At 37.2% G+C, this 14,403-nt stretch overlaps 1 protein-coding gene across 2 annotated transcripts in view; it reads right to left on the reverse strand.

Moving 5' to 3' along the window:
- tdp1 (tyrosyl-DNA phosphodiesterase 1) overlaps positions 1-14,403 on the reverse strand; it is a 51,138-nt gene that overhangs the window by 17,295 nt on the left and 19,440 nt on the right. For both annotated transcript variants that reach the window (XM_051647093.1, XM_051647092.1), the window contains exons 14-15: positions 13,326-13,428; positions 6,581-6,686 (exon numbers count right to left, since the gene is read on the reverse strand). In XM_051647093.1, the coding sequence (XP_051503053.1) occupies positions 6,581-6,686; positions 13,326-13,428 (209 nt within the window). The remainder of the gene's footprint in view (positions 1-6,580; positions 6,687-13,325; positions 13,429-14,403) is intronic.

Below are 14,403 nucleotides of genomic sequence, written 5' to 3' on the forward strand. Positions count from 1 at the left end.
CCACTTTATAGCCGAAGCCTTTAGCATCACCCGCCTCAGTTAACAAAGACCAACGCTGCCATGGCAACCACAGAGGGCTTCTGCCTCAGTTCATAAAAGGATGACACCCTCCGTTTCAATAGGACCATCGATTACCATGAACATATTCTCACCATGATTAAACTGACAAGACTGGCAGGACCAATAACACGTGACGCCAATGAAAGGAGGATTTTCTCTGCAATTACAGGGACAGTGTTTGACGGAGACTGACATAAGTACTAGTAATTCCTGACGTTATAAGTAGAGCGTTTGATGGTTGAGATGGTTGAGTAATTTCAAAACATAGAAAAAATAATGCTGATAATAGAAACACATCACACGTTCAGTATGTCTGGTACTGTATACTCTACTTTCAATGTCAGGTGCATGACAACATGAATTGCTTTCTTTTTCTCTACAAATCCACCATACCAATGACCAAAATTCAAAACCAGTAGTTTCGAGATTGCTCTGCAAGTCATGGTTAAATATCATAGCACTTCCAACAATGGAATGACATTTCTGGCACCCTTTTCCATGAACCTGCCTCTGTAAAAAATTTTAAAAAAAGCACAGTAGGATTATAGATACATGTATGAGGACGTACTTTCCCTAGAAATGGATTTCCATTTAAGTATATGCTTTATAACACATTACTACATGGCTCTCTGAAGTACTTAATTCTGATTGGTCAATGACCATTGTTCTTTGGCAACACTGTGTATCTGAACGCTTATCCGGGAAACACAGCTGTGCTCGTAATCAGTCTCCCCACATTATCTACAAGTAAGTCCATGATTTTTTGTTGTTGTTATCAGTTACTCACCCTCATGTTGTTCCAAACCCCTATGAATTTCTCTTTGTTGAAACACATACTGTAAGGTCAAAGTGACAGGATGCCATTCGTTTTCAATGAGAGCACATCGACTTCCGGCAACATGAGCGACAGTGACCAATGGCGACAAGATGTGGCCGTGGCGAGCGACACAACAAAGTTGAGAAAAGTTTCACTTTATGCAAATCGAGCGACATTCGGGAGCGACTACCAATTGGAGTGAAGACAATGGAACACGATGCGTGGAAAACCATGTCAGAAACTTTCGCATTCTGAATGCGTCTGATTCATATTTGAACAGATCGTTCGTCTTGTTTAATGATATGATGCAACAAGCACTGCTGCAGTTTAAATGAAACGCTCTCCCCTGCAGAATGTTCATTTTTAAAGGCAAGAGAACTGATTCCTTGTCAAATTATAATGATATCTTAGTTTTACCGGCAGTATCACCTGTAATCAGCATTTCAAAAGCTACTATGGACTGATGTGCAGTCCACCAATAACGTTAGTGCGACATCAGTAGGAACGCCCACTAGCGACTTCATAGTACAGAGACTAGCGGGACTTAACATCTAAAGATGACAGAAGTCTTATTTTCGGGTGGACTATCCCTTTAAGTTTGCAAGTCATCTGGTAATTATTTCAAAATAAACAGCAGCAGGTTGATCAAGACTCTGATGCGAAGCGAAGGTTTAGTTTAGTGTTCCTATACACTCCGTGGTCTCTTCTCACAGAATAAAATAATTTAAACTAAAATCAATAATTCTTGTCTGTGTATTTCTTTACTTGGTAAGCAGCCATGTAATGAGTGGGACAATTTACAGTCATTCGGTCAAGATAGCAAAATAAGCCCCTTCAAAATAACTCCAAAACAGCTGACAGTATATTATCCCATAGATAACATAATAATTCTTCCTGATAAATAATTATGATAATATTTATTTATTTATTTTGGGGGGGGATTTGTCCCCTTTTTCTCCCAATTTGGAATGCCCAATTCCCAGTGTGCTGGGAATTGGGCATTCTCCTCAGTGATTCTCCTCAATCCAGGTGGCGGAGGACGAATCTCAGTTGCCTCCGCATCTGAGACCATCAGCCTGCGCATCTTATCACATGGCTTGTTGAGCGCGTTGCCACGGAGACATAGCGCGTGTGGAGGCTCACCACGTGCCCCACCGAGAACGAACCACATTATAGCGACCACGAGGAGGTTACCCCATGTGACTCTACCCTCCCTAGGTTGCTTAGGAGACCTGGCTGGAGTCACTCAGCACACCCTGGGATTCGAACTAGCGAACTCTAGGGGTGGTAGCCAGCGTATTTTACCACTGAGCTAACCAGGCCACCAATTATGATAATATTAATAATATTAGGCAAAACCAGCATAATCCGCTGCTTTTCTAATGAGTAATATTCTACTTAAAAATAATAATACAAATGTTAATGTTATATCACTATTCTTTATAGAGCTGAAGCTTTTAAAACTGTGTAATTGTACAACATCAACTCAGCACCAAAATAGTCAAAAAGCGAAGTTTTACAAAACTGCCATACACTTGATTCATGACCAAGAAGCTAATTTAAATCAATATAAAATGAACAGTTAATGGATTTTGGCATACCAGTCCAGTTGTACAATATTAACTTTACTAACCAATCACATGCTTTCTTACGGTTCTTAATTCTCTTACTTTTACTGCTTCAATCAATCTAACAATTGATCAATCAATGGATCAATAAATCAGTTTATTAAGGCACTTTAATACTTTTTTAATGTTTAATTTAATAAATTCAGATTTAATTTAAATTAACACAATTTCTTAATTAAATTCATTTCAATTCATAAGAGTAAATTATATCCAATATCTACAGTATTTGTCTGTCAATCGATCAATCAATTGAAAACACTTTTGCCTGAAATAAATGCTTTTGTACATTACTGAATTTTGGTGCCAGTAAATTACATGTTTCCTAATTATCAGTCTTTATTGATGGCTTAGAGTGCACCACTAAGCAGGAAATGAGATGCGATTAATTGCATGTGTCATGCACACCCCTTCTGCTTCACCGTTGTCAGCATTTAAAAAAAAAAACACTTAGCTTCTATGCATAGCTGTGTTTTTGGACACCTTGCTCATCACATTCAATGATGAACACTCGAGAAACACACTCACTCATTAAAAGAATGGCTGCCATAATTAGGGGAAATACAACTGAGCCACGAGCCATTATTTATTTATTTATTCAGACTGGAACCTGGCCTGCATAGACAGGCGCCTTTCAATTTCTGTTTTGCCTTATGCAATTAATATCCCCAGAGCATTTCCTGGGGAATCATTTGAACACTGAATTAAGTCAATGTTAACCTCTCATCAAGGCTGTGACTCAATGTACTTTGCATTACAGAAACCTTTCAACATTGATGCGGATGCATCATTGATGTGCAAAGTTGTGTGTGTGTGTGTGTGTGTGTGTGTGTGTGTGTTTACTTTGCGCTTTCTCTTGACCCAAGTTCAGAAGAATGTCAGAGGTTAACCCTACCACCAATCTTGGCTTAGTTACTTTTGAGGAATGATGCAGAATTCAGTCTCACTGTTATTATCGATGACAAAAACAAAAACTCACAAACCAATTGACTAGTCGCCGACTCAAAACATCAAAGGAGACAAGCTTGAGTCGTTTAGTGTGCACTAGAAATGAAAATATTTTCTTTAACTGTAATAGAAAATACTGTTGCGCTCAAACTTATATTGACCCACTAGTATTACTTCAGGTGCGTGGAGCTGAAATAAATTTAAAAAATACAAAAAATTGCTGTCCGCACACTGAATTGGTAAAACAGAACACAAAAAGTCTAGCAAAAATACATTATTAATTAATTTCAAATGTTTAAATTTCATATTTCAATTATTTTATATCAGTTAATGCAAAATTAGTGCTTAAAATTCTAAAACTACATAAATTGAAAAACTAAGGCCACATCCACATTTATTCTTTTCATTTGAAAACTCTGTTGTTTGTATCCCAAAATATGTGGCGATGGAAAGCGTTTTCAAAGCGTTCTGTTTGCAAATATTGTTCTTGTGCGGATGAGAGGCATAAACGTAGTGAAATTTATGCATTTTTAAATGAAAATGTATTAGTGTGGACGTGGCCTTTTGCTATGTTTACAGTGCATCCGGAAAGTATTCACAGCACTTCACTTTTTCCACATTTTGTTATGTTACAGCCTTATTCCAAAATTGATTAAATTAATTATTTTCCTCAAAATTCTACAAACAATACCCCATAATGACAACGTGAAAAAAGTTTGTTTGAAATCTTTGCAAATTTATTAAAAATAAAAAACTATGTATATCACATGTACATAAGTATTCACAGCCTTTGCTCAATACTTTGTTGAAGCACCTTTGGCACCAATTACAGCCTCAAGTCTTTTTGAGTATGATGCTACAAGGTTGGCACACCTATTTTTGGGCAGTTTCTCCCATTCTTCTTTGCAGGACCTCTCAAGCTCCATCAGGTTGGATGGGGAGCGTCAGTGCACAGCCATTTTCAGATCTCTCCAGAGATGTTCAATTGGGTTCAAGTCTGGGCACTGGCCGGGCCACTCAAGGACATTCACAGAGTTGTCCTGTAGCCACTCCTTTGTTATCTTGGCTGTGTGCTTAGGGTCGTTGTCCTGTTGGAAGATGAACCTTCGCCCCAGTCTGAGGTCCAGAGCGCTCTGGAGCAGGTTTTCATCAAGGATGTCTCTGTACATTGCTGCATTCATCTTTCCCTCGATCCTGACTGGTCTCCCAGTTCCTGCCACTGAAAAACTTCCACACAGCATGATGCTGCCACCACCATGCTTCACTGTAGGGATGGTATTGGCCAGGTGATGAGCGGTGCCTGGTTTCCTCCAGACATGACGCTTGCCATTCAGGCCAAAGAGTTCAATCTTTGTTTCTCATGGTCTGAGAGTCCTTCAGGTGCCTTCTGGCAAACTCCAGGCAGGCTGTCATGTAGTGGCTTCCGTCTGGCCACTCTACCATACAGGCCTGATTGGTGGAGTGCTGCAGAGATGGTTGTTCTTCTGGAAGGTTCTCCTCTCTCCACAGAGAAATGCTGGAGCTCTGTCAGAATGACCATCGGGTTCTTGGTCACCTCCCTGACTAAGGCCTTTCTCCCCCGATCGCTCAGTTTGGCCGGGCGGCCAGCTCTAGGAAGAGTCCTGGTGGTTCCAAACATCTTCCATTTACGGATGATGGAGGCCACTGTGTTCATTGGGACCTTCAATACTGCAGACATTTTTCTGTACCCTTCCCCAGATCTGTGCCTCGATACAATCCTGTCTCAGAGGTCTACAGACAATTCCTTGGACTTCATGGCTTGGTTTGTGCTCTGACATGCACTGTTAACTGTGGGACCTTATATAGACAGGTGTGTGCCTTTCCAAATCATGTCCAATCAACTGAATTTACCACAGGTGGACTCCAATCAAGTTGTAGAAACATCTCAAGGATGATCAGTGGAAACAGGATGCACCTGAGCTCAATTTTGAGTGTCATGGCAAAGGCTGTGAATACTTATGTACATGTGATTTTTTTCATTTTTTATTTTTAATAAATTTGCAAAGATTTCAAACAAACTTCTTTCACGTTGTCATTATGGGGTATTGTTTGTAGAATTTTGAGGAAAATAATGAATTTAATCCATTTTGGAATAAGGCTAAAACATAACAAAATGTGGAAAAAGTGAAGCACTGTGAATACTTTCCGGATGCACTGTACGTCTATCCTTCAAGTTGGAAAACGGAGACTTTCAAAAACGTTTACTATTACCGCAGAATTTGGAAAATAATGAAGTTAGGAAATTAAAAAAGGATAAGTGTGGATGTGGCCTAAAACTAACTTAAAGGAATAGTTCACCCAAAAAGTTAAATTGTCTCATCATTTACTCACCCTCATGCTATCCCAGATGTCTATGACTTTTCATCTGCTGAACTCAACTGAAGATTTTTAGAATTTCTCAGCACTTTTGGTCCATACAATGCAAGTGAATGGGTGCCAAAATGTTGAAGCTCTTAAAATCACATAATTCAGCATAAAAGTAATCCACAAGACTCCAGTGGTTAAATCAATATCTTCAGAAGTGATATGATAGGTATGGGTGAGAAACAGATCACTTTTACATTCTTCTTTTGTTTTTGGTGATTCACAGTCTTCATGCATATCACCCCCTACTGGGCAGGGAGAAAAATTTCAAGCAAAAGAAGACATAAATATTGATTTGTTTCTCACCCACACCTATCTTATCACTTCTAAAAATATGGATTAAACCACTGGAGTCATATGGATTACTTTTATGATGCCTTTATGTGCTTTTTGGAGTGTCAACATTTTGGCACCTATTCACTTGCATTGTATGGACCTACAGAGCTGAAATATTCTTCTAAAAATCATAATTTGTGTTCTGCAGAAGAAAGAAAGTCATACATATCCAGGATGGCATGAGGGTGAGTAAATTATGAGAGAATTTTCATTTTTGGGTGAACTATTGCTATAAAACTAGAAAAAAAAAAAAAAAAAATATATATATATATATATATATATATATATATATATATATAAATGTAATACAACTAATGGTTCTGGAGTAAAACCTAACAAAAAAAAAAAAGACATCAAAAATACAACAGAAATAAAAACAAAACACTGTTAAAACCATAATAAAATTTACCTGTGTTGGAGTAACGCTGAGGTGGAAGGTCAAAGGGCACAGGGAAGCCCCTGGAGGAGCTGGAGGCAGGAAATACCTTCTTCTCCACAGGAAATGTGCTCATATTCTGCAAAGATAATGACAAAACGGGATCTATGTTTTACATTTTATGGAATAAAATATGAGTGATGCTTGTTTTGGGTATTATGGGTGGTTGCAAACACATTGCTATGGGGTTAGTAGGGTTTTCCGGGTGTTTGCTTACTGGCTGATGTCAAAGGAGCCCACCCCTTAGTTATTCTGGTCCCTAGATTTGGCTTGTGTGCTTCCTTCAGTGCAAGTCTATGGGAATTTTTGTCACCTGTTTTACCATCAACCAGGTGAAAATCGTAAATCTGATTGCTTAGAAAAGTAATAGCGCAACTTTTCTCAACAAGCTGCTAATCAGTCATGCTCGTAGCGCAAACGGTGCTGAAGTGTAATACCTGGGGTAATGGGTTTGTTCAAATCAATAGCAATTATGATGCTTACCTTAGAAAACACCAGTAATTAATACCTAATGATTTCATGAAGAATTAATAAGTATCCTTTAAAAAAAAAAACAAAAAAAAAAAAACACTTTGACTTTGTTTTCACACTTGATAAGATTGGCAGCAAACTGTGAAACTCTATTTCTGAGTAACCTTTTTTTTTTTTCTGCAGTAATGCTTGGCAAAAGCATAGGAATATTTAATAAAGATGTAATAATATTTACTAAAGGAAAACAATGTCCAAAAGTAAAAAATGCCCAAAATCCATCAGAGCCCCATTTATTTTAACTCTGTGTAAACAGACCTTAAGATCTGCCATGACTCCCATAAAAAAACAACTATATTTCATATCAGACAGCATATTGCAAAAGTGTTCATCAAGTTCTAATGAGGACTCAATGAATTCACTCATTCTGCTTCCAGTGAAATAAGCCAGAGGGGTGCAGGGCTGTTCTCAGGGAAGCTAAACTCTCATTTGTGTGGTAGGCATGAAAATGGAGGGGGCTGGATAGATTTAAAGGGCAGAGGGGAATATATCGCCCAGACTCAGACAGCTAAAGCTTTGCACAAAGTCCAGGGAGGTGACTGGGGCTGTTTGCAGGTAGTACCACAGACTCTTTGCTGCTATTTGTGAGAGATGGGAAGTGACCTGTTAGGAGGAGAATCAACAATATGTCTCCGCAAGTAGTGGGATACAGTCAATGAGCAGCTTATAAGGATGTTTTCCAAGACGTTTATATACATTTAGGAACATTCTTTCATCTGCAGAACACAAATGAAGATTTTTGGAAGAATATCTCAGCTCTGTAGGTCCTCACAAAGCAAGTGAATGAGTGGCAAAATTTTGAAGCTCCAAAATGCACATAAACACAGCATAAAATTAATCCATAAGATTCCAATGGTTAAATCCATATCTTCTGAAGCGATATGATAGGTGTGGGTGAGAAACAGTTCAATATTTAAGTTCTTCTTCTTTTGTTTTTGGTGATTCACATTCTTCGTGCATATCACCCCCTACTGGGCAGGGAGGAGAATTTATGGTAAAAATGGACTTAAATATTGATCTGTTTCTCACCCACACCTATCATATCGCTTCAGAATATATCGATTTAACCACTGGAGTCTTATGGATTACTTTTATGCTGACTTGTGATTTTTGGAGCTTCAAAATTTTGGCACCCATTCATTTGAATTGTATGGACCTACAAAGCTGAGATATTTTTCTAAAAATTTTTGTGTTCTGCTGAAGAAAGAAAGTCACCCACATCTGGGATGGCATGAGGGAGAGTTAATGATGAGAGAATTTTCATTTTTGGGTGAACTATCCCTTTAACTTTTGAAGTGTTTAACCACTGTTAGATTTATTGCGGTTAATGCATCTGCCCAATATGACATTAAAAACTGCTTAATTTTGTTCTATCTTCTTTCTACCACTTTGCAACCAACTGCAAGACCACTAGCTCAGGTGCGCAAGACTCAATGGAATAGTCTGACTCGTGTTAATTAGTAAATGATAGAAAAAGACCTTCTTAACAGCTAATTTGTTCAAAAACAAAAGTTAATTCATGTTGCAGTCTTTGCATGGTGGAACTAAATTATCATCAAAGTTCAAGTCAAATATGACCTATGATATTTTGCTACTGGCAAAAATCTTTGTTACATGTTATTTTGTTTTCTTCCCTTAAAAGGGGAACTGAATGCATTAAACATTGCTCTACTGCATATTTTAAAAGCAACTGTATATTTTGACAATAAAATAAATAGTGTCGACAGCAATAAAATAAATAAATAAATTAAAGAAAAATCAGATAAATCATCATGAATTATTATCTATTGACAGGCCTAATAATAATAATATGTGTAATATATATGAATGCCTACTGTGCATATACAGTAAATTATATTTAGTAAAAACATTTTTGTTGCAGTTTTGTTTAATGTCCATAAAGAGTCTGGTGCATAAGACACATAGGACATTTTTAAAATAAATAAAAATAAAACATTTTATTCATATTTTATTTGATGAGGACTTCAGGACCCAGTTACTATAAAAATGAAGGAATGATTTTCCATTCAAAAATTACGTTTTAGGTTGTTAGCTAATTTTCTTCTTCAGCACATTCTCTGCAACACTGCTTTAATGAAAATGTAAAAAAATAAAATATGTACATAAAAGATGTTTATAATTTGTATACATTTAATGCACTCTACTATACATATGAATTAGCAGTGTCTGCTTTTAGTCGATATGTTCAGACATAATGAGTGTTTGTCACACGTTGGCACAGAAATATAATTTAAAAAGTAATAAGTTTATTTATATTTATTTTTTATTTTACCCTATTCACGTGTAGTGTCACCTAGTGGGTTAGAACACATGAGTGTGTGGTATATCTGACAAGCCCAGAGTGTCCTCTGTAGAAAACCCTAAGATTTACAACTGTGGCAAGTATGGTCTCTAAGAAATATAAAAACTAAAATGTCACAGCTGTCATGAATAACAGATGAATTGAGCTTGGTGTCTTTCAGAAGTTTGTCTTTGTGGTTGAGCAGAGACATCATTGAGGTCAATGTGGACTGCAGTAACATCAGGGTGAGTTAATAATTAAGCAATATATCTACATTTATACTCAATCTGTGGCAGGCAGACAGTATGGACTGAGTCAGAGTATGCTTAATTGTTGTAATAAAAAAGCACTGCATTTCCACAACTTGCTGCCCTGGCTCTTACGTTTTTCACTAGCATCTCCAAGTCTTTTGAATCCCTGTTTTGGTTAAGCACAGTTGCTTTTGTTTGTACTTAAATCGCAGTAGCCATTTGGATAGTTCAAGAGAATAAGAAATAGTAAATATTCAATGGATGTGTGCTCAAGTGGTTACAGAAATATTCTGGGCGCACTAGCATGTTACAGATGCTTTTAGAATTTCAAACGAGTTGCAAAAAAATCTTCCGGACACCTTATCCTGTCTTCCATGGGTTGGACAAACAGATGGTCTTGCCCCAAACTCCCACCATTGGTTTCAGGCCGTCCAGAATGCCCAAACAAACAAAGCAATGCTCTGATAGCACCACAGAGCCACAGTGTTTACACTTTTCAGGGAATCAACCTACAAATGGCTTACTTATGTTGAATCTGCATATTAACTTGGGATAGGAGAAAATATTTAAACTTCGTAAAAGTAACATACTTAACCTTCATACTTCACTTCTTTTTTTTTTTTTGTATGACATGACACATTATAAAACAGGTAATATGACAAAATGGTTCAATTTTAGCTATGTCAATTACATTTTTGTGTTACCCTAAACATCAATTTCCTAAACATCTTTGAAATAAGAAAAAAATCCAAACATACAGTATACACTCACCGATCAATTTATTAGGTACACCTGTACACCTACTTATTCATGCGATTATCTAATCAGCCAGTCATGTGGCAGCAGTGTAATGCATAAAATCATGCAGATTCAGGTCAGGAGCTTCAGTTAATGTTCACATCAACCATCAGAATGGGGAAAAAATTGGATCTCAGTGATTTCGACTGTGGCATGATTTTTGGTGCCAGACGGGCTGGTTTGAGTATTTCTGTAACTGCTGAATCCCTGGTATTTTCACGCACAACAGTCTCTAGAATGTATAGAGAATGTTGCGAAAAACAAAAAACATCCGGTGAGCGGCAGTTCTGTAGGCGAAATGCCTTGATGATAAGAGAGGTTAACGGAGAATGGTCAGACTGGTTCGAGCTGACAGAAAGGCTACAGTGACTCAGATAATTCCTCTGTACAATTGTAGTGAGCAGAATAGCATCTCAGAATGCACAACACGTCCGACCTTGAGGCGGATGGGCTAAAACAGCAGAAGACCACATCAGGTTCCACTTCTGTCAGCCAAGAACAGAACATAAAATAACATAATAAAGAGGTCGGTGAGTGTATATACTGTATATTTTTTTTTGTGGATTTTCCCCCTTTTTCACCCAATTTGGAATGCCCAATTCCCAATGCGCTTTTAAGTCCTCGTGGTCACGTAGTGATTCGCCTCAATCCGGGTGGCGGAGGACGACTCTCAGCTGCCTCCGTGTCTGAGACCGCCAACCCGCGCATCTTATCACGTTGCTTGTTGAGAACGTTGCCACGGAGACATAGCGTGTGTGGAGGCTTCACGCCATCCACCACGGCATCCGTGCTCAACTCACCACGCGCCCCACCGAGAATGAACCACATTATAGCGACCACCAGGAGGTTACCCCATGTGACTCTACCCTCCCTAGCAACCGGGCCAATTTGGTTGCTTAGGAGACCTGGCTGGAGTCACTCAGCATGCCCTGGGATTCAAACTAGCGAACTCCAGGGGTGGTAGCCAGCGTCTTTTACCACTGAGCTACCCAGGCCCATGAAAAGCAAACATTTTTAAGATAATACAACTTGTAATCAGACAATACAGTTTATCTTGAAATAAGTTTATTTTTCTTACCTCATTGGCAAATTGTCTTTTCTTTTAAGCATTAACTCCCCAAAATATAATTCGAGTTTTGCTTACATCAAGAAAAAAGCAATTTGCCAATGGGGCAAGAAAGAAAACGTAATTTTATCTATACTTTTATATATTCAATTTTAGGCATTTTGTAATATATTAATCTATATCTATATATCTATTTTGTTGAGCCATGTCAGTCATCTTACCAAAAAGTCATTACAGGTTTATAATAATTTGCTTATTATGGGTCTATTATTAAGTAACATTTCTCTTAACTAGTCTGAACTCCAGGGACCACTGATGACTCGAGAGTTAATTATCACAATATTTAAATGCTTAAAGTCACACAAGTTGCCGCTAGCAAGAACTAACCAGGAAATATACAAGATTGTGCTATTCTGAAAAAAAAAAAGACTTCAGGCCACAAACAAACAACATATCTCTTTTGAGTAAGACAGCAAAACCTTTCCCTATTCTCTTTCAAACACATTTTCCCTCTCTCTTTTTTTCCATGGCAAAAGAACCGAACCATACTGTTGCTTAGCAACTTTTGAAGTAATTCTAAGACCTACCCTGACAACAAGGACAAATTACCCTGCGAGTACGTGAGCATTAAAAGCTCTCTCTCCATATGGAGAAAGAGGAGATTTACTCAACAACATAATGTACAGTATTTACACACTGAGAGTACTTCTGAAGGATGTGTCCACAATGGAGAGGAACTGTCATGTCACCATAAGGTGGTATTGTTTTTTCATCTCTTTGTCCTTCTGGGGATATATGGAGAGACTCTTATCTAAGAAGAAAATGTAGGGTTTTATGTAGAGTCAGGGCTTTATCCTATATGTATGCATTGTGCTCGCTTCTATTTCATAAAAAACACCAAGCAAAAAAAAAAACAAAAAAAAATAAAGCAGCTTAACCTGCTTAAGGTGGTCAAGTTGGACTTTCAAACACAATCAAAAAATCTTGGACCAGCTTCAACCAAATAGAAACCATGTGGAGCTTCCATCACAAGCTGGTTTTAGCTGGATTGTACTAGTGACCAACCGATAAGGTGTTTTCAATGGCTAAAACCGATGTTGATATCCAAAGTGATGGCCGTTATACATATAATTTAATGGCAAATGAGACAAACACAAAATTGCTGACATTAAATAACAATATTTTTACACAATATTTACTCAAAATTCCCTAGAAACAAAAACCAGAAAATAGTAATTTATCTATTGATAAGGCTGTCTGTAGATTTGAAAGTAACAAAGGGGAACTACCAATCCTTTTAAACGGATAGTTCACCCAAAAAATGAAAATTCTCTCATCATTTATTCACCCTACAGTGTTATATTTTGGTTTGTTCTTACCCAAAACTGACCGGATCACTTAAAAAAAAAAAAATGGATGAAACCACTGGAGTTGTATGGATTACTTTTGTGAAGCCTTTATTTGGACCTTCAGAGTTCTGGTCACCATTCACTTCGACTGTATGGTCCCACAGAGCTGAAATAATCTTCTAAAAATCTTCATTTGTGTTCAGTAGAAAAAAAAAAAAAAAAAAGGCATGACGGCGAGTAAATGATGATTTTTGGGTGAACTATCCCATTAATATCCAAAGAGGGCAGTGGTGGTATTTCAAAATTAGCCAAATATTGGCCAATTTGTTGGCCTGGCTGATATATCACTTACAGCATTTGAAACAGGCACACAATACAAGGTTCTAATGATGTAAGTTTTCAAGTACTGAGTCACAATACTCACAAAGGCTGAAGGCAGGTAGAGAACTCCCAGCTCATATGAGCGCACCATGATCTGAGTGTTGTTCTTCTCCAGGGCACCCCAGGCAGCTTTGGACAAATTGGCACTGTAGACGAAACCACCAAGCAAAGATTCACCCAAGTTGCACCAAGTCATCTCTCAAATATAGCATTTTAATGTCACCTAAACTAGTACTGCTAGCATTAAACATGAAAAAGCAAAAGAATAGAATGACCTAGAGACACTACTCAAAATCTCCTTGTGCATTTCCACCACAATTATATTCGGTGCTTTGAGACATGCCGCAGTAATGGTGGCTATTCATAATGACTTGAGATGCAAATTGTGTGGGCTTAAATGGCTTGGCCCCAGGAACATCTTGTGTTAAAATATTGACCATGTGAATAAAGAATGTCTTGGATCAATCTGATAAGATTTGATTTCCCCTTCTCCATTATCTTGATAGCGTAGTTTGAGTAAGTGTGTAGCATTGACTGTCCTATTAGTGTTGTATGACTTAAGTCCCTAGGGTGGGGAGGGTGGTATGGGAACCGTTTTGTTTTTCTACTTTTTTGTATGTTTTGCTTTGTTTTTTTATTTTATTTTATTTATTTTGTTCTTTGTTTCTTCCTTATGTTTATAATGAGGAATCATAAAAGCTATATAATTTATGTATGATTGTCAAATTGTTGGATTCCCTAATAATTAAATAAGATTAAAAGAAAATTAAAAAATAAGGATGACCCTATGTTTTCTTTCGGTCATGAATGAAAATCAACACAGAAGGCGTTTTTTTTTTTTTAAACGTTACATTCAAGGACTGGATATATAGCCTCATGCTAAAGTTCTTATTGAAAATTAGGTATTTTTTACATTTCAACTTAAAATTATATAGATTTATTGTTTGTTGTAATTTTAGATTTACCTCGTCAAGAAATCTTAATTTGAAATAAATACATTAAAATACTGTAATCCAAAGAATAAGACAAAATGAAGCAATTTTTTTATTATTATTTTTTTTTATTATGGTAAGTGAAATTATTGCAAGGGCAAGTGAAAAAAAAAAACTATGGTCTTAGTT

The sequence above is a fragment of the Myxocyprinus asiaticus genome, chromosome 20 (assembly GCF_019703515.2).
Source record: "Myxocyprinus asiaticus isolate MX2 ecotype Aquarium Trade chromosome 20, UBuf_Myxa_2, whole genome shotgun sequence".
Lineage (NCBI taxonomy): Eukaryota > Metazoa > Chordata > Actinopteri > Cypriniformes > Catostomidae > Myxocyprinus > Myxocyprinus asiaticus.